Raw genomic sequence first — 26,551 nt, 5'->3', positions numbered from 1 at the left:
TTCCTCTTCAGTACTACTGAATCTCCATATGGAATTCTTGCATGAGTTCTGTGCACCTCCCTTGGCAGCCACTCAAATCAGGTTGCTTACAAAAATATTTCAGAGTATCATGATCAACATAGACATAAAGCTCTATCCAAGAATGTCTTCATGCTTTCAAGCATGAATCACGGAAAAAACAACTATGTTACATAAATTGGCTAACCTTGCTTCATCTACGCACAAGTAGAATCTGATATCAAGCTTCCTTAAGAAACATTCAATAATTACAGGTTGACTCCCAGGCTTGTACACACATGTCGCCTCCTAATCTGCAATATATTGCTCCTCATCACAAATCCACCCAAAACCTCTCATACAATTGTTCATTACACACTTCATTTCCCTAGCGCCCATGCTGCAATGGCATTCTTTGTAGCCGGTATCTTTCCGATAAACCAGCTGTCACTAATATGAAAGATTTCCATTAATTCGGAAATGATCACAAATCATCGGCCCTTTCTACAATCTCCCACTCCACTCCTCAAGCTCTCAGCTATCCAGATAGGCGTCCTTGCCCCTTGAATAAAATCTCTAAAGAGTTAAGGCATAAATTTTAATGGCATTGGCATTATGTGTCAGCATCCTATCCCATCAGGAATATAAGGTGCATTCTAGAAAACCTTTTTTCTCTCCCCAAACATTTTGAAAGAAAGGAAAACTCAAGCATGAGATTGATCCTGTACAAACAGTAGACCCATATCAAAGGTCCATGCAATAGATCACATTATAAGAATTTATTATCTGTTAGAATTATAGATATAATTCAGCAGTGACCAATGTAATTTAATAAGCTAGTTAGGGGCACTTTTCCCTCTTTAAGAGGTTTTTCCCCCTAACCGCAGTTAGTCCACTAACTATGGTTAGTGACTACTAAGGTTTTGTCACTAGGACAAAACCTTATCTCACTCCTTCAGTTGTATCTCTCTTACTCTCATCTATTTGCAACTAAGCTTTCAGCTCTCACTCTCTCCTGCTTCTTGCTCTCATTTGCTCTCTCTCTCCCATTCTCACATTTGGTATCAAAGCAGATCGTGCTCTTAAACCTGCTCCCTGCTCCCAGACTCTAGCTCCCGCGAGCTCCCTTTGCTGGCCGTACCCTCTGTCTGCTGCAGTCTCGTCATCCCGTACAGTTCTGTACTACAGTCCGTGTGCCGTACAGGTCCGTACGGCCCTGCTACTCCAGTTCGTACTCTGCTACATCTCGCCCGTACAAACCTGCATTCGATCGTACAGATCTGCTCGAGCTCCACGATCTGTAGATCCGTACTGCGCCGTACTGTTTCCACCATCCGTACATTTCCATACGATTTCGCTCAGTCCGACTCGATCCGTACTGCAGATCTGCCGTACCTGCTCGTACCTGCTGCTTCCGTACTGCACGACCGTACTTCTCAACCCGTACTGCATTTCGATGGTACTGCCGTACAGTCCACTCCGTTCGTACTGTGTTGTACCTACTCGTCCGTACATCCGTACCTGCAAGGTCCGTACTACACACCTGCATCAGCCGCCGCACTGTATTTCGTACAGCCGTGCTGTAGGTGTACGGATTCCGTACAGGATTCATTGAGCAGATTCAGAGTTTCAAGCTCAAAATTTGGGGCTTTCACTTTTGCTGTACAATTTCTTGCAGAAATTTGAGGATTTTGTGATTACACTGCAATTTCGCAGTGAAATTTGGGGCTTTTGCAGACAGAGCGCAATTCTTGCAACATTTGGGGCTTTTGTTTAATTTGCTCCTTTCTGGTTGCAATTTCAGGTCTATTTTGGGGCTTTTGTGTTGGAGAAACAATTTTGGAGATTTCACACTGCCTTTCTTGAAGTGTTTTGCAGCACATTTGGCAGATTCTGGAGAGTTTTTGATGCTTGGACAGATTTCTTGTTGGAATATGGAAGCAAGAACTAGAACTAGAAACTGGAAATGAAATAACAAGATTGAAAGACAAGAAATACCTTGAGAAGAGTGTAGACAAGACACAAGCTAGACAGATAGATTACAATGATGTGACCCATGAATATATGGGCCAAAGTACAAGACATAAAGCAAGAGTGCTTATGGGATAATTGTAGAAGTGCCACATGGCACACACTCAAGACATAAAGACTAGACTTAGACTTACACAAATGTAGACTAGGAAATAGTACACTTAGTGTGCACTTATCTCCAACACCCTCCTTAAGTGGACACTAAGAGTAAGACAGAAGGACAAGACTAGAACACAGACATAAAGACTGATAGACTGAGAGACAAGATAGAAGACATGACAGACAAAAGATCCTGAGACACCCCTCCTCAAGTGATATCCTCATATGGGTCCACAAGGGTAGGGACAAGATGGATCTAAAACAAAACACAGTCAGATTGATAGACAAATAGACAGACACACAAGACTAGATAGACACAAGACTGACTGTAGACTAACAGAAAGACCAAGACACTAGAACTCCTTGACCTACATCATCGGTGGTCAAGGTGATAGACAAGACATAGAAGCAATCAGAAAGCCCACTTCTCATCATGTGAGGAAGGAACAGCAGGATCAGCTGACGGAGATGTTGCAGCAACATGGGCTGAGGTAGATGCAGGGGCTGATGTAGAGGTTTTAGAGTAAAAGTCCCTCTCCCAGTGATTATCACGGCCACAAATGGTGCATGGATGAGCCTTGAAACAGTCCTTCTCCATATGATTAGTTTTGCCACAATGGGTGCAAGGCTTTCTTACCTTAGAACTTCCTTTCTTTGCTAAAAATGCAGTGTCAGTTACCTTTCGTTGTTGAGTTCTTTCTTCCTCTTGGAGAGCATTGATGATACTCTCAAGAGAAGGATTATTATGATACTTGAAGGTAGTGACAAGAGTAGCATAGGTGTCAGGTAAGCTTTTGAGAAGCACAGCAATAGCAATATCTTCGGAGATGGGAGACTTGACTGACGCAAGCTGAACCATAAGACTGCGAAGATAATTGACATGAGAGGCTATAGTAGCTCCTTCCTGCATATGTAGATCAAAGAATGAGATCATAAGTGCAATCTTAGAGTTTTTAGATCGGGCTCCAAAAAGGGTATCCAAAGTGATCCATGCTTGAGGAGCAGACTGTATGTCGGAGATGTGATGAATGTAATCATCTCCAAGGCCGAGCAATATGATAGCATAGGCTTTGTCGTTCTTGGCAGTGACAACTTGCTCAAAGGGACCTTCGGGAGCAGCACGGTGAACAATGTCCCAAAGACCTTCTTTCATAAGATGGCACTTGATTTTAATTTGCCAAGTATGAAAGTTGGACCCATTGAATTTGTCGATAGATATGAGAGAATGAGAGGAAGATGCCATGTGGGAAGGTCTTACCTCTTGCTAGGATGCAAGGGCAGTGTCTATTCCCTTACAATATTGCAGAAATAAATGAGAGGAGAGATCCAAGAAGCCGGTTCTCTCACCACTTTGTCAAGGCCATAGCATATGACAGCCCATCGAAGCAGGAGGAACCAACAAAAAAGAGAGACTGCTCAGCAAACTGAAAGAGGCAAAGCACAGTACCTTAATCCCAGGCAGAGGTAGAGGTGCAAAAAAGGGCGCAGTCCAGGAGGTCGAACAAATGGCGCAGATCTCCGTGAAGATGGAGCAGATTTCGAACAGCAGCCGGAGAAGTCGGCCTGTGCAGGTACGGATTCCGTACAGTCGTACGGAGTGCGGAGTACGGACGGCGTACGGAGTACGGACGACGTACGGACGGCGCTGATCTGTACGGATAGCAGGTACGTTGATGCAGGAGTGACAGCAGGACTGCTCAGATCTGACAGAAATGGCGCTCAGATCTGTGGCTGAACTGCGCAGATCTGGCGCTCAGATCTGGCAGAAATGGTGCGCAAATCTGGCGCGCAGATCTGGTGCAGATCTGGAGCGGAAATACACAGATCTGGCACGCAGATCTGGAGCGCAATGGCGGGGCAGAAAGAGGGAGAAATGAGAAGAGGGAGAAATCTGAGAAGAGGGGCAGATCTGCAGCGGGGGAGAGATCTGAGAAGAGGCAGACTGAGGGGAGAGAAGAGGGATCAACCTAGCTCTGATACCATGTTGGAATATGGAAGCAAGAACTAGAACTAGAAACTGGAAATGAAATAACAAGATTGAAAGACAAGAAATACCTTGAGAAGAGTGTAGACAAGACACAAACTAGACAGATAGATTACAATGATGTGACCCATGAATATATGGGCCAAAGTACAAGACATAAAGCAAGAGTGCTTATGGGATAATTGTAGAAGTGCCACATGGCACACACTCAAGACATAAAGACTAGACTTAGACTTAGACAAATGTAGACTAGGAAATAGTACACTTAGTGTGCACTTATCTCCAACATTTCTGACAGTGCAAGTGCAGAAATCTGAGTTGCATTTACAGCCAATACTTGGCTGTGTTTTTTGGAAGTTGTGCATTTCATTCCCAGTAAGGGAATTCAGTTTTGTATCTGCTAAAATCTCTTTCTCAAATATGGCCCAGCAAAATCAGAATGATTTCCCGTTCGGTGGTCTTTCACAGGAAGACAAGTTGGATGGTACCAACTACTCCCTATGGAGTTTTATGGTACGCAATATTCTGATTTCTCGCAATTTATGGAATTATGTGAATGGGGATGAGATCCGACCAGCAGGTTTGGCACCTAATACCCCTCCCTAGCAAGGAGGTGGAAGAGGTCGTGCACAAGATGCAGTTGCAGGACAGGTTGTTGGTGCAGCTGTAGCCACCACTCCAAAACAAAAGAGATGGGATTCACGGGATGCCTTAGCTTTGTCATGCATCTCTCTTTCAGTGAAAAGATTTATCATTCCGCATATCCAGTCGTGTTAGACCTCGAAGGCAGCGGTAAATCCTTAAAATGATATAGAGAAGAGAGGGGGAGGGGGGGGTTTAAAACTAGTAAATTAGAAGGTAGGGTGTTTAAAAGAACTAAGAAGCTATGAGTGTATGAGAGGGACACGTGTCTTTGAAGGCGGCATAGAGAAGTGCAGACGATGTTCGGAATACATGGCGTGGATGGTGCTAATAGAGTAGCCAGAGGATGGCGCAGTCAGAGAAGCTCGAGGGACGAGCAACGTGGCAGTGCAGAGCGGGGACAACGAGTCGGGCAAAGCTCAGTGGGATTAGATGGCGGGGTATCACAGTCCATCAGTAATCATAGAAGAGGCCTCTTATATAGGTAGGCGAAGATCGCACCATTAATTGGCCAATGATCGAACCATACTCTGCTGTAGAATGGAATATCCAAGGCACAATGATCCAAGCACTTCAGCAGCATGAGCAAATAATATGTGGCAACATTGATTACTTCCTTCGCTTAAGTGCTATCTTCTGCAAAACATTGGAATTCATTCTGGAGGTCCCATGTTACCTCGATACCCATTTGCCTCCACTCAGTTTCAATCCCAATGAACGAGTCGATGCTCAGATTCCAAGCCGACTCTATCAAAGAGTGATCTTGTTAGAAGCACGCCACATATCTCTGTTCGAACAACTGGTGGATACAGGCTACCTGGAAATTGAGAAAAAATTGTATGGTGCCAAGGCATTACAGCAAGATCGACTGGCACAACACAAGTTCCACAGCCACTGGACTAAAGACATGGCAACCCAGCTACATGCTTGCAATAAGCCATAACCCGAGGATGGGTAATAAAATGGATCCGGGAGTATGTTGTATCTGTGCCAACATGAACTTAGGTAGTACAGAATGTGTGTGTAGAGTAACGCAAAGCTCCGCTTATACTTGCATAAGGCTAGGAATAACCTCTCTTAGGAATCCTCAACATGCATGTTCTACATATGATTCCTACATTCATGTTCTACATGCGAAGAGGGTGACTCCATGTCAGTCCATCTCACAAAGCTACAGGATCTCAGAGAGCAATTATTGAACATTGATGAGATTATTCCTGATTCAGAGATGATTACCACCACTCTGAATTCTCTTCCTGAGACTTATCTCAGCTTTCATACCTCGCTGAACTTATCATTGAGGGGGGGTGCAAATCCTCTAACTTTTCATGAGTTGATAGAAGACTGTAAGATTTGGGGGAGAGAGAGAGCAAGAGAGTGAGCTGAGAGCTGAAAGCTTGAAAGCTTAGTTGCAATGAAGAGTGTGAGAGTACAACTGAAAGAGTGAGAGATAAGGTTTTGTCCTAGTGACAAAACCTTAGTAGTCATTAACCATAGTTAGTGAACTAACTGCGGTTAGGGGGAAAAACCTCTTAAAGAGGGAAAAGTGCCCCTAACTAGCTTATTAAATTACATTGGTCACTGCTGAATTATATCTATAATTCTAACACCCCTGCAGTGCCAATGTCATGTACAAGTATGATCAATCACCAAACGGATATAAGTTCAGGGCACTGCGAAATGCCTCAAACTTTTCACGTGGTAGTGCTTTGGTGAAAATATCTGCAACGTTGTCATGTGTGGACACAAAGATCATATTGATCTCTCCTACATGCAACTTCTCTCTGACGTAGTGATAGTGAACCTCAATGTGCTTCGTGCGAGCATGAAACACTGGATTCTTTGCCACTGCAATGGCACTCTGACTATCAGTGAGAATTGGAGAAGGACCCTCCAATGACAGATGAAGATCAGCAAATAGACGTCGCAGCCAGACACATTCAACTGTTGCTGTGAAAGCTGCCCTGTACTCAGCTTCACATGATGAGGTAGCCACTGTAGATTGTTTCTTGCTCAGCCAGGAAATGCAAGATTTACCCAAAAAGAAACAATTGCCACTAGTGGACTGCCTAGTGTCATAATCACCAGCCCAATCTGAATCACTGTAGGCATGCATCTGCAAGTCACCCCCCCTGGGAAATAACAAGCCAAAAGACTTCGTGCCCTGCAAATAACGGAAGATGCGCTTAACTGCCTGCCAATGCATAGTTTTTAGGCTGTGCATATACCTACTCACCTGAGATACTGCAAACTTTATCAGGTCTAGTGTTGAAGAGATATATGAGGCATCCAACAGCCTGACTGTAAGATGTGGCATCAACTGATTCTCCTGCATCATGCATTGTGAGTTTCAGCCCCGGCTCCATGGGAGTGGCTATGGGCTTACAATCATGCATGTTAAATTTGTCCAAGATTTTCTGCACATACTTGGACTGAGACATAACAGTGCCACGTCTCTCTTGAGAAAACTGGATCCCAAAATAAAAGTGAAGCAGCCCCAAATCTGACATGTCAAAGTTGGTTTGCAAATCAGCTTTGAAATCTGCAATATTATCTTCATTGGACCCTGTGAGCAGTAAGTCATCGACATAAAGAAGGATGAAAAAAATTTCCCCCCATCCATCTTGATGTAGAGGGTGCTCTCAGTAGGACTATTGTGCAGCCCCTTGCTGGTCAAAAAGGCATGAATCTTGGCATACCATGCACGAGGGGCCTGTTTCAGCCCATACAAAGCTTTGTTTAGCTTGCATACCTAAAGTGCGTTTGCTGTAATTTCAAAGCCTGGAGGTTGTTTGACATATACCTCTTCCAACAAGTCTCCATTTAAGAAGGCTGTTTTTATGTCCAACTGATGAACATTCCACTCAAAATGTGCAACCATTGCAATAACAGATCGGATGGTGGTCATCCGGGATGTAGGAGCAAAAGTCTCCTCATAACACAATGAGCATATGCAAGGCATCCAAAGACTCAGAAATGATCCACTGAAGGCTTTCTCCCATTCCATACCTCATAGGGAGTTTTTGTTTTCAAAGCCTTAGTGGGAGCCCGATTTAAGATGTAGTTGGCACACATCAGACCTTCAAGCCACAATTTGTGAGGCATGTGTTTGCTTTTCAGCATACATCTGTCCATCTCCATAAGAGTTCTATTTTTCCTCTCAACTTTGCCATTTCGCTGAGGGGTCAGCCTCATTGTGAGCTGATGCACAATACCCTTGCCTTTCAGAAAAGCATCAAAATCTACAGACAAGTATTCCCCACCTCTATCTGTGCGCAATGTCTGTATCTTGAGTCCAGTTCCATTTTCAACCATGGCTGAAAAGTGTTTAAACACCATGAACACTTATGATTTGCGCTTCAGCCCAAAGACCCAAGTGAAATTGGAGTAATCATCAATAAAAGTAACAAAGTAGAGATGACCACCCAATGATGGAGTCCTCATGGGACCACAGACATCACTGTGTATATATATGCTGTAATTTGCGGACAGCTTTAACTGAACCATCCTTTTTGAAGGGGAATCTATGCATCTTGCCTAAAATGCACCCTTCACAAGCATGTGGAGGAGGTATCTCAAGAGGTGGCAATGCATCAACCATAGAGTGCTTCTGAAGTGTCATCAAGCTGTTGTAATGCATGTGGCCATATCGGGCATGCCATAATTCTGCATTCTGCATGGCAGCAGTAGGAGTAGAAACTGCAAGAGCATGGGCTGCTCTTTTCTCAAAAGGATCAAGCTGAAAAAGCCCACGCAGCAGAGTACCAGATAATCTCAAGGCATAATCATTTTCTCTGTCTCGGACAGCAGATTTGTCATCCTCAAAGATGACCTGAAATCCAGCCCTGTTAAGAGTGGACACTGAAAGGAGATTTTTGGTGATACCAGGCACATACAAGACATCTAAAAGTCTGAAAACTGAGCCATCAATGGCGGTAAGCTCAACTTCTCCTGTACCACGTACTGAATATGACAAGTTGTTGGCACAAGTGACTTTCTTACCAACGGGAGGTGGATGCAAGGAAGTAAAGAGACACTACCTAGAAGTGATATGCTTGGAGGCACCGCTGTCAAAATACCAAGTATTCAGTGTTTCATTGACACTGAAAGCTGATGCATCCGTAGAGGGGTCATAACTGCAAGTCAAAAAGGCATATGTATCATCATTACAAGTGGCTGTACTGTCCCGAGCATTTGGAGCAGCCAGCCTAGAATCTGAAATGCAAGATAAAAAGGCATAATCCTGTCCAATAAAGTTGGCTGCAACATCCCCACTGTCAGATGCATGAGGAGCTGAATCCGAAACAGCCATATTCTCTTTTGCAAGCCTTTTCCTGCATTCTGCAATGCGATGATCGGGCTTTTTGCAGTAATGACAAAAACCCTTCTTCTTGGGCTTACTTGCATCATTTTTAGCCTTTTGTGAAGGCTGTCCTGACCCACTGGAAGGCTGATTTACTGATGTCTTTGCCTGTCCCTTTGTTTTTGACTTGAACTTTGAGAGCATAGCTTGTTCACCTGCACGTGAAGCCAAGTTTTTGCTGGTCTGCTCTTCCTGAAGCAGAAGTCCTATCAACTCATGAAAAGTGAGAGGATTTGCACCCCCCCTCAATGATAAGTTCAACAAGGTATGAAAGCTGAGATAAGACTCAAGAAGAGAATTCAGAGTGGTGGTAATCATCTCTGAATCAGGAATAATCTCATCTATGTTCAATAATTGCTCTCTGAGATCCTGTAGCTTTGTGAGGTGGACTGACATGGAGTCACCCTCTTCCATATGTGTATTACTTAACTCTCTTTTGAAAAAAGAGACCCTTGCATCATTCCCGGCTGCATACATGCTTTCTAAGATATCCCACGCTGCCTTTGAGGTCTTACACGACCGGATATGCGGAATGATAAATCTTTTCATTGAAAGAGAGATGCATGACAAAGCTAAGGCATCCCGTGAATCCCATCTCTTCTGCTCCAGAGTAGTGGCTATAGCTGCACCAACAACTTGTTCTGCAGCTGCACCTTGTGCACGACCTCTTCCACCTCCTTGCTGGGACGGGTATTAGGTGCCATACCTGCTGGTCGGATCTCACCCCCAATCACATAATCCCATAAATTGCGAGAAATCAGAATATTGCGTACCATAAAACTCCAGAGGGAGTAGTTGGTACCATCCAACTTGTCTTCCTGTGAAAGACCACCGAACTGGAAATCATTCTGATTTTGCTGAGCCATATCCGAGAAAGAGATTTTAGCAGATACAACACTGAATTCCCTTACTGGGAATGAAATGTACAACTCCCAAAAAACACAGCCAAGCACTGGCTGTAAATGCAACTCAGATTTCTGCACTTGCACTGTCAGAAATCTGTCCAAGCATCAAAAAACTCTCCTAAATATGCCAAAAGTGCTGCAAAACACTTCAAGAAAGGCCATATGAACTGAAATCTCCAAAATTGCTCTCCCAACACAAAAGCCCCAAAATAGGCCTGAAATTGCAACCAGAAAGGGGCAAATTGATCAAAAGCCCCAAATGTTGCAAGAATTGCGCTCTGTCTGCAAAAGCCCCAAATTTCATTGCGAAATTGCAATGTAATCACAAAATCCCCAAATTTTTTCAAGAAATTGTACTGCAAAACTGAAAGCCCCAAATTTCGAGCTTGAAATTGTAACCAGAAAGGGGTTACTAAAAGCCCCAAATTTGCAATTTTTGAACAAAAGCCCCAAATTTCAGACCAAATCTGCAGATCTGTCTACAATGTTTGCTCCAAGTGCAGCCCCAAATTTCTTCAACACCTGCAACTTGACCCTTGCAAAGAATCCTTTGTTGAAAAAGACCCTACAAAGAAAACAACTGATGCAAGAGAATCTATGTACGGGCATGCTGATACGGTTGTACGGATGACAGCGTTTACAACTGTACGATTGTACGATCAAGCTGTACGGATGAGCGCCCTGCTATGTACGGACGACCTTTTACGGCAACTGTGCGGACTGGCTGCAGGAACTGTACGTTGTACGGGAGTTCCTTACAGAGCAGCTATACGGCGAACTGATTGCATATACGACTGGTACGGCGAACTTATTGCAGGTGCAAGCAGGTACAGCACGTATTGCAGGTACGAAATGATGCAGGGTATGGCAGGTACGCGTATGTACGTACGACGCTGATGTGGGATGTACGGCGACGACAGGCTCTACGGCAACGACAAATCGTACGGTCGACAATGTACGGACGGGACTGGCGCTACAGTTGTACGATCGTGCGAAGCAGCTTCGACTGGCTGTACGGAACTGACAAAAAAATGGTACGAATGGCGACCACACGTGCGGTACGGCCGACGATCACGATCAGTACGAACATCGCAGATGGAGCAGGGAGATGTTGGGCTGGAGCTGGAGGCAGAAAGCAACAGCTGAAGGGAGCACGGAGCACAGAGCTCTTGAACCTGCTCTGATACCAAATGTGAGATTTGGGGGAGAGAGACAGCAAGAGAGTGAGCTGAGAGCTGAAAGCTTGAAAGCTTAGTTGCAATGAAGAGTGTGAGAGTACAACTGAAAGAGTGAGACATAAGGTTTTGTCCTAGTGACAAAACCTTAGTAGTCACTAACCATAGTTAGTGAACTAACTGCGGTTAGGGGGAAAAACTCTTAAAGAGGGAAAAGTGCACCTAACTAGCTTATTAAATTACATTGGTCACTGCTGCATTATATCTATAATTCTAACACAGACCAGGAAAAACTTGCCTTCACGTGCAGGTGAACAAGCTATGCTCTCAAAGTTCAAGTCAAAAGGAAAGGGACAGGCAAAGACATCAGTAAATCAGCCTTCCAGTGGGTCAGGACAGCCTTCACAAAAGGCTAAGAATGATGCAAGTAAGCCCAAGAAGAAGGGTTTTTGTCATTACTGCAAAAAGCCAGGTCATCCCATTGCAGAATGCAAGAAAAGGCTTGCAAAAGAGAAGAAAAACAGCTCCGGTATGGCTGTTTCAGATTCAGTTCCTCATGCATCTCACAGTGGGGATGTTGCAGCCAACTTTGTTGGACAGGATTATGCCTTTTTATCTTGCATTTCAAATTCTAGGCTGGCTGCTCCAGATGCTCGGGATAGTACAGCCACTTGTAATGATGATACATATGCCTTTTTGACTTGCAGTTATGATCCTTCCACGGATGCATCAGCTTTCAGTGTCAATGAAACACTAAATACTTGGTATTTTGACAGCGGTGCCTCCAAGCATATCACTTCTAGGAAGTGTCTCTTCACTTGCTTGCATCCACCTCCCGTTGGTAATAAAGTCACTTGCCTCCTCCACATGCCTGTGAAGCGTGCATTTTAGGCAAGATGCACAAATTCCCCTTCAAAAAGGATGGTTCAGTTAAAGCTGCCCGAAAATTACAGCTTATACACAGTGATGTCTGTGGTCCCATGAGGACTCCATCATTGGGTGGTCATCTCTACTTTGTTACTTTTATTGATGATTACTCCAATTTCACTTGGGTCTTTGGACTGAAGCGCAAATCATAAGTGTTCATGGTGTTTAAACACTTTTCAGCCATGGTTGAAAATGAATCTGGACTCAAGATACAGACATCGCACACAGATAGAGGTGCGGAATACTAGTCTGCAGATTTTGATGCTTTTCTGAAAGGCAAGGGTATTGTGCATCAGCTCACAGTGAGGCTGACCCCTCAGCAAAATGACAAAGCTCAAAGGAAAAATAGAACTCTTATGTAGATGGACAGATGTATGCTGAAAAGCAAACACATGCCTCACAAATTCTGGCTTGAAGCTCTAATGTGTGCCAACTACATCTTAAATCGGTCTCCCACTAAGGCTTTGAAAACAAAAACTCCCTATGAAGTCTAGAATGGGAGAAAGCCTTCAGTGGATCATTTCCGTGTCTTTGGATGCCTTGCATATGCTCATGTGCCAGTTGAATTTCGGCATAAGTTGTCAGATAAGGCAATTAAGTGCATATTTGTTGGGTACAGTGCAGAAAGCAAGGGGTACCGTCTCTACAATCTTGCTACACGCAAGATCATTGTCAGTAGAGATGTGATATTTGTAGAAAATTCAGCTCACACTCAAGCTGAATTTCATATGCCTTCTTCTTCAGAGGATGTTTTTGAGGGGTTGCTACCCATTGCCTTGGGTTCCCCTGCTGATATTTCTGATGCAAATTAGAATTTACAGCCACCTCCCAATGCTCCAGTTCAGCCACAGGATGTCTTGCCACCTCCACAGGCAGTGGAACAGGTGGTTCAGCAAGAAATTGCAGACATACATGCAGCAAAAACAGTCCCAAACTGGCTGTTACACACTCTCAAGGAGAGTAAGATTGATGCTCCATTACCTGACAGGACTCGTAGTGCAGCAAGGCACATGGAAGGTGCTAATTCAGTGGAATCAACATATGCAGGTACTCTTCTCGATGAGAAGGAGCCTGCAACATTCGAAGAAGCAAAGGACAATGTGCATTGGATGAATGCCATGCACGATGAGTTGCAGTCCATTAAGAAAAATCAGACTTGGGATATTGTAGACTTGCCACCAGGTAAACATGCCATTGGCACACGATGGGTTTTCAAGGTGAAACGGAAGCCAGATGGCTCCATTGACAGATACAAGGCAAGGCTGGTTGCTAAAGGCTATGCTCAGAAAAAGGGCATAGATTATGAGGAGACTTTTGCTCCTACATCCCGGATGACCACCATCCGAATTGCAGTCCATTCAGAAAAATCAGACTTGGGATGTCGTAGACTTGCCACCAGGTAAACATGCCATTGGTACACGATGGGTTTTCAAGGTGAAATGGAAGCCAGATGGCTCCATTCACAGATACAAGGCAAGGCTGGTTGCCAAAGGCTACGCTCAGAAAAAGGGCATAGATTATGAGGAGACTTTTGCTCCTACATCCCGGATGACCACCATCCGATGTGTTATTGCAATGGCTGCACATTTTGAGTGGAATATTCATCAGTTGGACATTAAAACAGCCTTCCTAAATGGAGACTTGTTGGAAGAGGTTTATGTCAAACAACCTCCAAGCTTTGAAATTTCAGGAAATGCACTTCAGGTATGCAAGCTGAATAAAGCTTAAACAGGCCCCTCGTGCATGGTATGCCAAGATTCATGCCTTTTTGACCAGCAAGGGGCTGCATAATAGTCCTACTGAGAGCACCCTCTACATCAAGAAGGATGGGGGGGAAATTTTAGTCATCGTTCTTTACGTCGATGACTTACTGCTCACAGGGTTCAATGAAGATAATATTGCAGATTTCAAAGCTGATTTGCAGACCAACTCTAACATGTCAGATTTGGGGCTGCTTCACTTTTATTTGAGGATCCAGTTCTCTCAAGAGAGACGTGGCACTGTTATGTCTCAGTCCAAGTATGTGCACAAACTCTTCGACAGATTTAACATGCATGATTGTAAGCCCATAGCCACTCCCATGGAGCCGGGGCTGAAACTCATAATGCATGATGCAGGAGAATCAGTTGATGCCACATCTTACAGTCAGGCTGTTGAATGCCTCATTTATCTCTGCAACACTAGACCTGATATTCAGTTTGCAGTATCTCAGGTGAGCGGGTATATGCACAGCCCAAAAACTATGCATTGGCAGGCGGTTAAGCGCATCTTCCGTTATTTCCAGGGCACGAAGTCTTTTGGCTTGTTATTTCCTAGAAGTGACTTGCAGATGCATGCCTACAGTGATTCAGATTGGGCTGGTGATTATGACACTAGGCAGTCCACTAGTGGCAATTGTTTCTTTTTGGGTAAAGCTTGCATTTCCTGGCTGAGCAAGAAACAATCTACAGTGGCTACCTCATCATGTGAAGCTGAGTACAAGGCAGCTTTCACAGCAACAGTTGAATGTGTCGGGTTGCGTCGTCTATTTGCTGATCTTCATCTGTCATTGGAGGGTCCTTCTCCAATTCTCACTGATAATCAGAGTGCCATTACAGTGGCAAAGAATCCAGTGTTTCATGCTCGCACAAAGCACATTGAGGTTCACTATCACTACGTCAGACAAAAGTTGCATGCAGGAGAGATCAGTATCATCTTTGTGTCCACACATGACAATGTTGCAGATATTTTCACCAAAGCACTTCCACGTGTAAAGTTTGAGGCATTTCGCAGTGCCCTGAACTTATATCCGTTTGGTGATTAATCATCCTTGTACATGACATTGGCACTGCAGGGGGGTGTTCAGCAGTGACCAATGTAATTTAATAAGCTAGTTAGGGGCACTTTTCCCTCTTTAAGAGGTTTTTCCCCCTAACCGTAGTTAGTCCACTAACTATGGTTAGTGACTACTAAGGTTTTGTCACTAGGACAAAACCTTATCTCACTCCTTCAGTTGTATCTCTCTTACTCTCATCTATTTGCAACTAAGCTTTCAGCTCTTACTCTCTCCTGCTTCTTGCTCTCATTTGCTCTCTCTCTCCCATTCTCACATTATCCTCATGCAAACATTCACATAGCTAATAGTATTACTTCATCTTAACTTATGAATATATGCTCATATAACAAGATCTGAAATGTGCATTCCTCTGAAGGGCATCTTTGTCACAACCACCAGTCGCATGAGACGAAAACCCACTTAATGCACTCAAATGGTGATTGTCACACATGGACCAAAATTCAACACCCTTGACTACTATGATAATCAAGCATTTTCCTTTCTTTACAACTAGATGTGATAGTAAAGTTGGCAATGTGGCCTTGTAAAAATTCATTTCCAGTGCAATAATAGATTCACCTTTCCCATTCTACTGGAGAGACCACATCAGCTTTGAAACGCTTCTCTGCTTGTGCAACTGCTTTAGATGCAATATCTCTTGTTCTTGTTTCAAAATCATCCTGCCACACAAAACCTCGAATATGAGTCATTGTCACAGTCCTTAAAATTTAAAAAGAATAAAAAACTAAAGAAAAACATTAAACAAGGAAGTTCCAACTCCATGAAGGGATCCACATCATTTTACGTACACATAATAACAATATTAGCCCCAGAAAATGCCTAGGTTCATCATGACAATAAGAAGTGCAAGAAGTGCAGCTGCAGCTTTCAACCTTATCACAAATGCCCACAAGGTTATATAGCATCTACTCCATCACAAATAGCAAGAACTAGCTAACATCCTCCTGTTACAAAACTGAGGAGCTGATCTCTCAACCTCCCTAGCAGTGAATAGATCTAGAAAACTTTCTTTCACTCGCACATGAGATGCACACAAACACACACACACACTAATCACCACACAAAGAAGAGAGAAGATTTAGAGAAAGGATGCCAATAGGTATTTGTCCACAACTGTGGGAAAGACAAAGCTCAAGAAAGCACCGAACCTCTAGCAGATCCTCGCCTAAACAACCACACAAAATCTAGCCAAGGCTAAGCCTCTCTCTCTCTCTCTCCTCCTACACTGCCAAAGTAGGCTTCTGTGGGATGGGAAAACAAGAGCAAAGGCATTCATTTACAAGGAGGAGGCTAGCCTGCCCCCTCCTGCTGCCAGCCAATCATCGAATCTATAGGGTCAACTAGTCAGCCTGCTGACCCGCCAGCCAACCAAGTGGCCGACCTGCCTTGATCTAGCCTGGGGATACCAGGCCTACAAATAGGCCATGCTGCTGCGTTGCCTGTCCACCCTGCATCTACCCTAGCCTACTGCACCCAAATCCTCCTCATACTAGGGAACACAGTTGGGGCACTGACCTCTTCTAGAACCCTTTCTCAACGACTCAATGTGGGCCTATAACCATGCATCATATAAGGTGCTCCACCTGGTCGTTTGAAAGAGACTTCATGAACACATCTGAGAGGTTGTCAAAAGTCGAACAATACATCAGCTCCATTATCTCATTAAAGATCAGCTCCCATATAAAATATTAATGGACCCTTGATATGTTCCATTTGTGCATGAAACATGGGCTCTTGGCAATCGCTATGGAACTTTAATTGTTGCACATAATCACCGTCACATCCTCTTTAGGAACATCCAAATCTTCCAAAGACCACTTGAGCCACTACAACTAGCATGCTGCAGCATACGTTGCCTTGTCCTCCACCTTCATTGACTGTAGCGAGATTGTTGCTTGTCTCTAGCTGAGCCATGAAATAACACCTACGCTAACATCAACATGCTATGGAGAGAATCTTCTCTTTATATGTATCAAGTATTGCGAGATTGGAAGGAATGGGCATTCTTCAAAGGCAGAACGGGAAGTGTGAGTGCTTCTTCAAATCTCGGACACAAATTGCTAGAAAATAATGGACAAGGTGTACTGAAGCCAGAAGAGTACTTGCTTGAGAGCTCGAGTAAGAGTCATGGTCCAAGTTATCTGGAGATATGTATACAGGCTTTAACGATACGGAGTTAATTAAGATGAAGGGGCAAGTAGCCAATCATGACGTCATTGTGTTGTTTGACTGAGCGTCAACGCACAATGTAATTAACTCCAAGCTTGTAAAGAGGCTGAAATTAAAGACTAGCCCATCTGACTATGAATATATAGTCAAAATGGTAGACGGAAGTTCAACTGAAGTATGGGACCAAAGGGTTACCCAGTTGGAACTTCGAATTCAGGACTATGCAGAGAAGCTTGATTTTGAAATGACAGTGGTCTTAAATAATGAATCTGTTGTACGTTAATTGATAGTAATATTTGGTTGTTCACTCAATATGAGGGGGACAACTGGAAGATAGTGACCTCTGGATTGCTCAAGTTCGAAGACGGGAACATGACTAAAGGTTGTGGTGCCATCTGGTGTTACAGTGGTGGACCTATGTACCAGGATGGTTTGCTTGTACAGGACCGGACTTGAAGGAGCAAGAGCCACCGGTTGAAAAGCCATAAACCGGAATCGACATTGAATTGTTGCAGAGAGTTCCATCATGGGAGCTGCTAGGGCAACGTCATCGACGTGTTGGGCCTAGATGTGTCGGTGAGAGGGGGTGTTGGAAAGGTCACCTCCCCATCTATAAGCCCCCAAATGAGGGGAGCATGGGGGAGGAAGACCTACGGCAAGATCTGCCTATAAAACAAAAAGGAAAGTACCTGGACGCATCAAAGTGGCTGCAACACATGGTGTCAAGACCATTGCAGATGGCGATGCATACGTGCTAGAAGAGGCAGATCTAGAGCAGCACAAGATGGCGGGGTATCCTAGAGTACAGGCACATATGAGGCAAGTGTTTGGCGAGGCTTTGTGAACAAGACCAGACCCTTTGGGCTGCTGCCTGGCCCCATTACTTTGTGCAGGGTGCACCCCTTAGTCCAGCCTTCAACCAGGCCTAGTTGGCTGGCTATAACCAGCCCAACCAGCCTGTCTACCCAGGCCAATCCTCCTGCTGTACTCTCACCATCATAGCGCCATTTCTAGAGATATCCGGCACATAGTAGAAATACGTGGTGGTAGGACCAACGGACCACGCTCTGGTGGGACTTTGGAGCTAGCTCTCTTTGTATTGTGTCCATAGCTTTGGAGAGAAATATATATTCTTTTGGTAGCTTCTATATCTGGATGGATCATTGTCTATTGATGAGTCTGCACATCTATTTGAAGTACATATGTTAAGAAGTTTGTGATTCCACACCCACACACACTGTATAAGCTCCTGGGCTATTCTATCAATCTTCCGCTGTGCGTACCCTCTGTTGGTTGATTTCTAACATTTCACACTTGGGCATTGCTTCCTTTAGACCAAGGCAAAAAGAGCTGGAGTGAGCCGGCATCACACAAAGCGTAGACTCCCTTACCCTCTCCAAATCTTTGTATACTCACCTTCATTTGCTGGAAGACGAGTCAAGATTTTTTGAAGTTCCCCAAGAAGGTTCTTCAGAGAGAAAGATAGATTCGGACGACTGTGGTGGAATAGAAGCTGTTGGCGATGTCTTCTGAGGCCTTGCAGGAAGGCTTGCGCTTTTGCACAAATGCACTGATGTTCTCTACTACGGGGCCAAGCAACCTGACCAGGGAAGCCAAAGGGGGTGCAGTTCTCATTGTTTGTGTAATGATTTCATTTCCTCCCTTCTCACTTGAATTTAAGAGCAATGCTTTGATGAATCACGGAAGTCTTTGTGCAGATTTCATGCTTGGATTTCAAGAAAGAGCTTCGTCAATGATGGATATATTTGATTTGGTCTAGAGTTTGATGATCCATAGGGCCGTTTGTAGGATCTCCTAGTCATAGAGAGACCTGACATTAAGTACTGAGTGGGAAGTAAAGGGATTCTTTTGTAATCTGTGCCTTGTAGAGTCTCTGAATTGATGACACTGAGAATTAGGATTAAAACATTAGGTTCCATGGATCGTGTATTCCTTGAGATATCTCGATTGATTAATGTATATGATTTGCATAGTGCCTCTACAAGCCTGCTATGTCGAGGCAACTACTGAAGAACACTATTTCAGGCACACTTTAGTAACTGCAGTCCAGTTTTGTATGTCTTTTTGCTCATGGGTTGAGGTGAGAGGAATCCAAGTAGTTCCTAAGTATCTTCAATCGAAGGGAAGGTAAAGAAAGAAAAATAAATACCAAGAGATACGCCAAGATGGTGTTGGGATATCTCAAGGTGTATGCCTCAGGCACACCTTATGTTTCTATGTGTGAGTGCTAGAGGCACAGTTAGGTGCCCACAAGCACAGTTAGGTGGTGGAAAAGCCACATAGGATGATTGAGTGAATCTAGGAGCAGATTGAGGAGATGATTGTGGAGCTCTGAGGTCATCAGTGATCTCAGTGACCTTGTATGAGGTGCCTACTTAAGGACCTCTTTCTTCTTCATTCTACAATGCAAGTACTCTGATTTTGTGTCCACTCTACTCTTTCCTTTCAGTATTCCAACATGGTATCAGAGCCATTTCATCCCCCTTGAGCCCATTTTTGCCACATCATCATCATCTTCTTCTTCTTCTTCTTCACCATCTCTCCCTCTTCTCCAAAAATTTTGCTTGAGCTTGTTCTCCTTCAATCCTCAACCATTTCCCACACCCTTTCTGCTGTAGATCCCTCTTGTTAGGGCGAACTTCGGGCTGCAAGCAATTGGAGAACAACCCGCGCTGCTGGTCGCCATTACAGAAAAGTCGTCGTTTTTCTCTTCTGCGTTTTCTCTGCACCTGCTCTGTCTTTTCTTAATTCCTTCCAGGGCAAGCTTCTACATGCCTAGAGCTACCTTGTGCTGAAATCTGAGCAGCAATGGCTGCATATTGAAGGAGAAAACAGAGAAAAACCAGTCGACTTTGTTCAAGAAGGTGAAGGCGACCTGACGCGTTTTTTCGCCTCTTCTTCCCAGAGGATCTACTGTGGTATATCAGCTTTCTTTTGCCTCAGAAAGCCCCCTTTCTTTTGCTTTGAAAAGTGTGCTATGAGCCCTCCAAGTTCAGCTCTCTAGTTTTGACAGTTTTTACATGCTTTTGAAAATGATGCTACATAAAATGCTACTCTAGCATTTCTGGTCTTTTGAAGTTTTTAATAACTTCATTACAAGTGTTACTTCAGTTTTGTTTTGACTTGCTAGACCTGGTTGTGATTGGAAAGTGGTTATTTCATCCACTTCTATGAAGCATATAAAAAGTAGCATCATTGTTTGAAAACTAGTCACTACTATTTGCTACAACAAGTGGCTATACTTTGGAAGTATTGCAGTTCTTTTTGCCTTGTAAGAGAGATAGACACTGCCCAATATCTGGGTTAGACCCTCTCATGGCTACTTTATATAATCTTGAGAAGTTCAATGGAAAGGGGTTCCATACATGGCAAATGAAGGTAAAATTTGCATTAATGCGGGAGAACTTATGGGGACTTGTCAAACCTTCTCCTATCGCTTCTTCTACGGCCTCAAATGCTGGGGAATCTTCAGCTCTGACACGACCGGCAAGGGATCCAGCAAGAGAAGAAAAAGCATATGGTATAATTGCTTTAGCTTTGGGTGATGATTACATACATCATATATCTGACTTGGAGTCTCCATCGGAAGCATGGCAGAAGCTAGATTTGATTTTTGGTGCAAGCTCTCATATTTCTAAACTATCACTTAAAATTTCTTTCTTTGAATTAAAGATGGCAAGTGATACTACTTTAGCTGCCCATGTCAACTATATGCGGAGTCTTATGACTCAGTTAGCTTCTATCAACTCTCCTATCACCCCTGATGATGCTATGGCAATACTACTTAAGAGTATGCCTGAAAGCTTTGATCACATTGTAAGCACTTTGAAGAATCTTCCAAATCCAAACCTTGAAGGCATTATCTCAGCTCTCCAAGAAGAAGAAAGACACATGGAGTTAAGGAAAGGCAATGACACTGCTTATGTTATGAAATTCCAGAAGGGCAAGTACTCTCCTTGCAATCACTGTGGAAAGACAAATCACCTTTCAAAGGACTGCTTCAAAGTTAATCCATGTAAGCACTGTGGCAAAAACAACCATGGTGAGAAGTTCTAAAGAGACAAAGCAAAGACAGAAAATGCAAATCTACTTACAGTGAATTTGCCTCCACAAGATGAGGCATCCCATGAAGATTATGCATTTTAAATCATCTCTATGTATGCTCCAGATCACTCTTTTTATGTCAAGGTACTCAGCCTGGATAGTCCTCCAAAATGAATGAAAATAAATTATTGTGTGTTGTGTTTTGTGTGTAAACACCTCTGGTCACCTTATGATGTAGGCCATGTGTATGTTTGTTCCATGGTACCTCCTACAGACATTGTGTGCATGTACATGCAGGAGAGATAACCATTGGAAGGTCTGTTTGTATCCCTTTCTGTTTACCTTACACCCAAGGAAACCCTTGCTAGCATGAGAACCTAGCCATAGATTTATCCTTGACCACCATGAGATGGCATGAGAAACTATGAGACTAGATGTATCCTTGACATAGCCAGAGGCATTTCCTTGAGGGGGGGTTTGTTGGGATATCTCAAGGTGTATGCCTCAGGCACACCTTATGTTTCTATGTGTGAGTGCTAGAGGCACAGTTAGGTGCCCACAAGCACAGTTAGGTGGTGGAAAAGCCACATAGGATGATTGAGTGAATCTAGGAGCAGATTGAGGAGATGATTGTGGAGCTCTGAGGTCATCAGTGATGTCAGTGACCTTGTATGAGGTGCCTACTTAAGGACCTCTTTCTTCTTCATTCTACAATGCAAGTACTCTGATTTTGTGTCCACTCTACTCTTTCCTTTCAGTATTCCAACAGATGGGGATCCACAGGAAACTATAGGGAAGGACGCCATTACATTTGCAACCCTAAAACGAGGAAGTCTTTGTAGGATTGGGAGTTGGAAAGGTTTAGTTTTCTCGGCATGGTTCTGATTGGTTGCATGGTTGTCCTCGAATGAATTCTATGTCTATGTATTGATAGGCCTAACTCAGAAAGATTGAAAGGCTTGTCGAAGGTCTTCGACATCAAATATGGTATCTGGTGAAACATATCCAGCCTAGCTCCATCTATGATGCATTGCTCCATGCATGAAGTTTTGAACAAATGAAGGGTGATCTGGACCCTCATATTATCTCCAAGAAGAGAGACAAATCCCAAGTTCAACCAGTTGGACTTCAAAGACAGCAAGGTTTGTTGGAGGTCTTCGACATCAAATATGGTATCTTGCGAAACATATCCAGCCCAGCTCCATCTAGGATATGAAGAGCGATCTGGACCCTCATATTATCTCCAAGAAGAGAGACAAAATCCCAAGTTCAGCAAGGTGGACAAGAGGAGGGAATTTTTCCCACGAGCATCTGGTGACTTTGCATCCAAGTTTGGAAACCAAACAAGGATGAATCAAATGTAAAATGGATGTCAGATGATGATAAAAGTAAAGCCTTTAAACAAGGTTTGTGTCTTGAATGTCTTGAACTAGATCACCGAGGTTTTGAGTGCCCTAATGTCAAACCTTTATGTGCCAAAGCTGGAAAAGGGAGCAAGTTGAGCCCAGCAAAGGCAAAAGCCATCACCCTGGGAAAGAAATGGAGGAACAGGCTTGAGTCTTTGTTGTAATCAAACAAGAGAAGGCACACCACAGGTCAACAGGCCTCAGTAATAATAGCACAAGGTGTGATCTCTTCAATACCTTTGGACCTTCTGATTGACAAAAGGTAGTACTCACTCATTCATTTCCCCCAAAACGCTAAGAGTTTTAAATTTGAAAATTGAAAAGAGACTTCCTTGAATGTTGAACTGGCTAGTGGAAGAATGAGTGTGACCACTGGGGTTGTGAGAAATTTACCTATGATATGGACTCAGAAAATTTACAGGCTACCTTTCAAGTTTTTCCATTAGGACAATATGATGCGATATTGGCGATGGATTGGCTCATTTTTCCCATGAAGCCCAAATCTTTTGTTTAGAAAGGAGTATCTGCCGTACGTGTGGTACCTGTTGTACCTTCTGCGTAATCGTCGCCGTACCTGCCGTACCATCGTGTACCTGATCTACCTGCTGCAGTCATCACCTGCGTCATCGCCGTATGTAGCAGTTGTACATGCGCGTAAAATCCGTACAGCAGGTCTTCATTCCTGCTTCCGTACAGGCTCTACTTCCGCACAGCAGGTCTTCATTTCTGTCCTCCATTTCTGCTTCCGAACAGCAGGTCGTCAGTCCTGCTTCCGTACAGTTCCAGTACCAGCAGATCTCGTGGTACTTGTGCAGATATTTGCAATTCTTTGCTGCCATTTGGGTATTCTCAGGTTCACAGTTACTTGCAAAGCAAACATTGCAGACAGATCTGCAAATTTGGTCTAAAATTTGGGGCATTTGTTCAGAAATTGCAAATTTGGGGCTTTTAGTGAATTTGCCCCTTTCTGATCGCAATTTCAAGCTCGAAATTTGGGGCTTTCAGTTTTGCAGTACAATTTCTTGAAGAAATTTGGGAAAATTCTGTGCAATTGCAATGGCAGAAAGGGATGTTTTTGGATTGCTCTCTGCAGAAGATAAATTGGATGGGTCCAACTATCCTCTCTAGTCGTACATGATGCGACATGTGCTTGTGGCCAAAGGTTTTTGGGGCATTGTGGATGGCACTCAGTTGCGTCCACATGCACCAACAAATACTACTTCACCTAGTTCAGAGGGTGAGTCATCTCAGATTACAGAGATATCACAATCACCTACTCCAGAGCAGAGTCGATGGGATGGCCGAGATGCCAATGCACATGCCTTGATTGCATTATCTGTTAAAAGAAGCATTATTCCTCACATCCGGTCATGCAAAAAGTTGTACCAAGTCAGGAATGAAGCCCGTGTGGCATACTTGAAGAGGAAATTGGAGACCCTTCCTATGCTTGATGGTGATTCCATGGATGATTATCTCACGAAGGTAAAGGATTTACGGGAGCAATTAGCATCTGTGGATGAGATTATTCCGGATGCCTCGTTGGTTTCTACAGTGTTGCAGGCCATCCCCGACACGTATCAGAATGTGTCCACTACTATGCGGCTTATGATGAAGGGTAATCCCAATTCAATTACCTTCGATGAGCTTGTTTCTGTACTCTTGCAAGAGGAGCAGTCCAGATATAATAGGACCGTGATGCATGTGGCTGATCAGGCTGTTATTGCCAGCCAGAAAGGCAAAGGTAAGGCTGCGTTTCAGGGGGGCAGCAAGCCCAAGAAAGATGCAGGCCAGCCATCTGGCAAGTATGAAAAAGAGGGTGATAAATCCAAGAAAAAGGGGAAGTGCAACTATTGCAGGAAACCAAGACACTACATTAATGAATGTCGCAAGAGGCTTGAGAAGGAAAAGAGCAAAGGGGCCAGCATGGCAGTGACGGATAATGTCCCCAAGTCGGATAACAAAGAGGCTGCAAATTACACTTATACATCCTCCCATGATGAGGAATGGGCTTTTGCAGTGTTATGCAGTTACAATCCGTCTATTCATGATGCATGCCTATCTGTGAGTGATGCCAATGTATGGTATTTTGACAGTGGTGCTAGCAAGCACATTACCTCACAGAAGGATTTGTTTACATCTTATGCAGCTGGTTCTCATGGAGGCACGGTGACATGTGCCAACAACTCCTCCCATCCTGTGCAAGGAGTGGGAAAGATTGTACTTACCGCAGCAAATGGTGGTGCATTTACACTGTCTGATGTGCTATGGGTGCCTGGCATCAAAAAGAATTTGCTTTCAGTTTCAGCCATTGACCGTGGTGGCTTAATGGTGAAGTTTTTGGATGACAGATGCACCGTACATGACATTAGTGATGGTGATACAATTGTGGCTGCTGGAACTTTATGCCACGGTCTTTACAGACTTGATCACTATGAGAGTGCTTTGCATGATGCTCTATTCACCACCACCCCATCACAGTTGGCAAATGCTGAATTATGGCGTGCTCGATTTGGCCATCTCAATTTCAGAAGTTTGCTGCGTTTACACAGCCATGAAATGGTGTCCGAGATGCCACACATACATACTCCAACTCGCCATGTATGCGAGGGATGTATCTTGGGGAAGATGCATCGCACACCGATTCCCAAAGATGGGACTGTCAGAGCTGTCCGTAGATTACAGCTTATACACAGTGATGTTTGTGGTCCTATGAGGACTCCATCTATTGGGGGATATCTGTATTTTGTCACTTTCATTGATAATTTCTCTTGTTTCACGTGGCTCTACCCATTGAAGGAGAAGTCAGAGGTGTTTACAAAATTCAGACATTTTATTACTCAGGTTGAGAATTATGCCTCAGAAAAAGTGGGGACACTTCGCACTGATAGAGGGGGAGAATACATGTCCAAGGAATTTCATGCATATCCTGCAGAGAGAGGCATCATCCATCAGTGTACCACTCCATACACCCAGAGCAAAATGGGCTCGCTGAAAGGAAAAACAGGTCGGAAATGGAGATGGGTAGATGTATGCTCAAAGGCAAAGGTTTGCCCAACAGGTTCTGGATGGAAGCTCTCATGTGTGCAAATTATGTACTTAACATATGTCCCACAAAGGCCTTGCATAATCTCACCCCGTATGAGGCATGGCATGGTAAGAAGCCTTCTGTTGCTCATCTCAGAGTATTTGGTTGCTTGGCCTATGCACGTGCCACAGCAACATCGTACTAAACTTGATGATAAGGCTCTCAAATGCATTTTCGTGGGGTACAGTGTTGAAAGCAAAGGGTATCGGCTGTATCATCCATCCAGCAGGAGGATTATTACAAGCAGGGATGTCATTTTTGCTGAGGATTCCACTCAGCCATTGCTGTCCTGTCAAAAACAGCCTCATGTCTACTCCAGGGATGTGTTTGAACAAATGCTGCCCATGACAACTGAAGGTCCCTCATTTTCAGAACATTCCAGTTTGATTCCCCATGCTGTTACGCAGGCCGGTACAGCAACTAATCAGCCTATTGTGGCTGAACCACATATGCCTATAGATGAGGCAAATATTGACCAGGCAGTTGATGAGGAAAGGACAGCCATTCAGTCATCCAAACGGGTGCCCAGGTGGCTGATTGAAACATTACGGGACAGCAGGTTACATACTCCTTTACCTGCGAGGACTCGTGCAAAATCTCATCATGCATCTGGGTTGTTTACTGATTATGCCTTTCACAGCACATGCAGTGATGAAGAACCTCTGACATTTGAGGATGCTGCAGAGGCCAGTAATTGGATGGCAGCCATGCATTCAGAATATGATTCCATCATGCAAAATGAAACATGGCACTTAACTGAATTGCCTCCAGGCAAAAAGGCCATTGGTACTAAGTGGGTCTACAAGATTAAGCAGAAGGCTGATGGTTCAGTAGACCGCTTCAAAGCAAGACTCGTTGCGAAAGGGT

General features: G+C 43.9%; 1 protein-coding gene across 2 annotated transcripts in view; it reads right to left on the bottom strand.

Annotated features, from left to right (window-relative positions):
• The window catches only part of LPA1 (tetratricopeptide repeat (TPR)-containing protein), a 97,947-nt gene that overhangs the window by 26,368 nt on the left and 45,028 nt on the right, over nucleotides 1–26,551 (bottom strand). For both annotated transcript variants that reach the window (XM_087373253.1, XM_087373254.1), the window contains exon 7: nucleotides 15,518–15,618. In XM_087373253.1, the coding sequence (XP_087229379.1) occupies nucleotides 15,518–15,618 (101 nt within the window). The remainder of the gene's footprint in view (nucleotides 1–15,517; nucleotides 15,619–26,551) is intronic.

Source organism: Dipteris shenzhenensis, chromosome 4 (assembly GCF_047967505.1).
Source record: "Dipteris shenzhenensis isolate YYH24624 ecotype China chromosome 4, Dip_SZ_1.0, whole genome shotgun sequence".
Lineage (NCBI taxonomy): Eukaryota > Viridiplantae > Streptophyta > Polypodiopsida > Gleicheniales > Dipteridaceae > Dipteris > Dipteris shenzhenensis.
The sequence above is the reverse complement of the archived record's forward strand: the minus strand, read 5'-3'. Positions and strand labels throughout refer to the sequence as shown.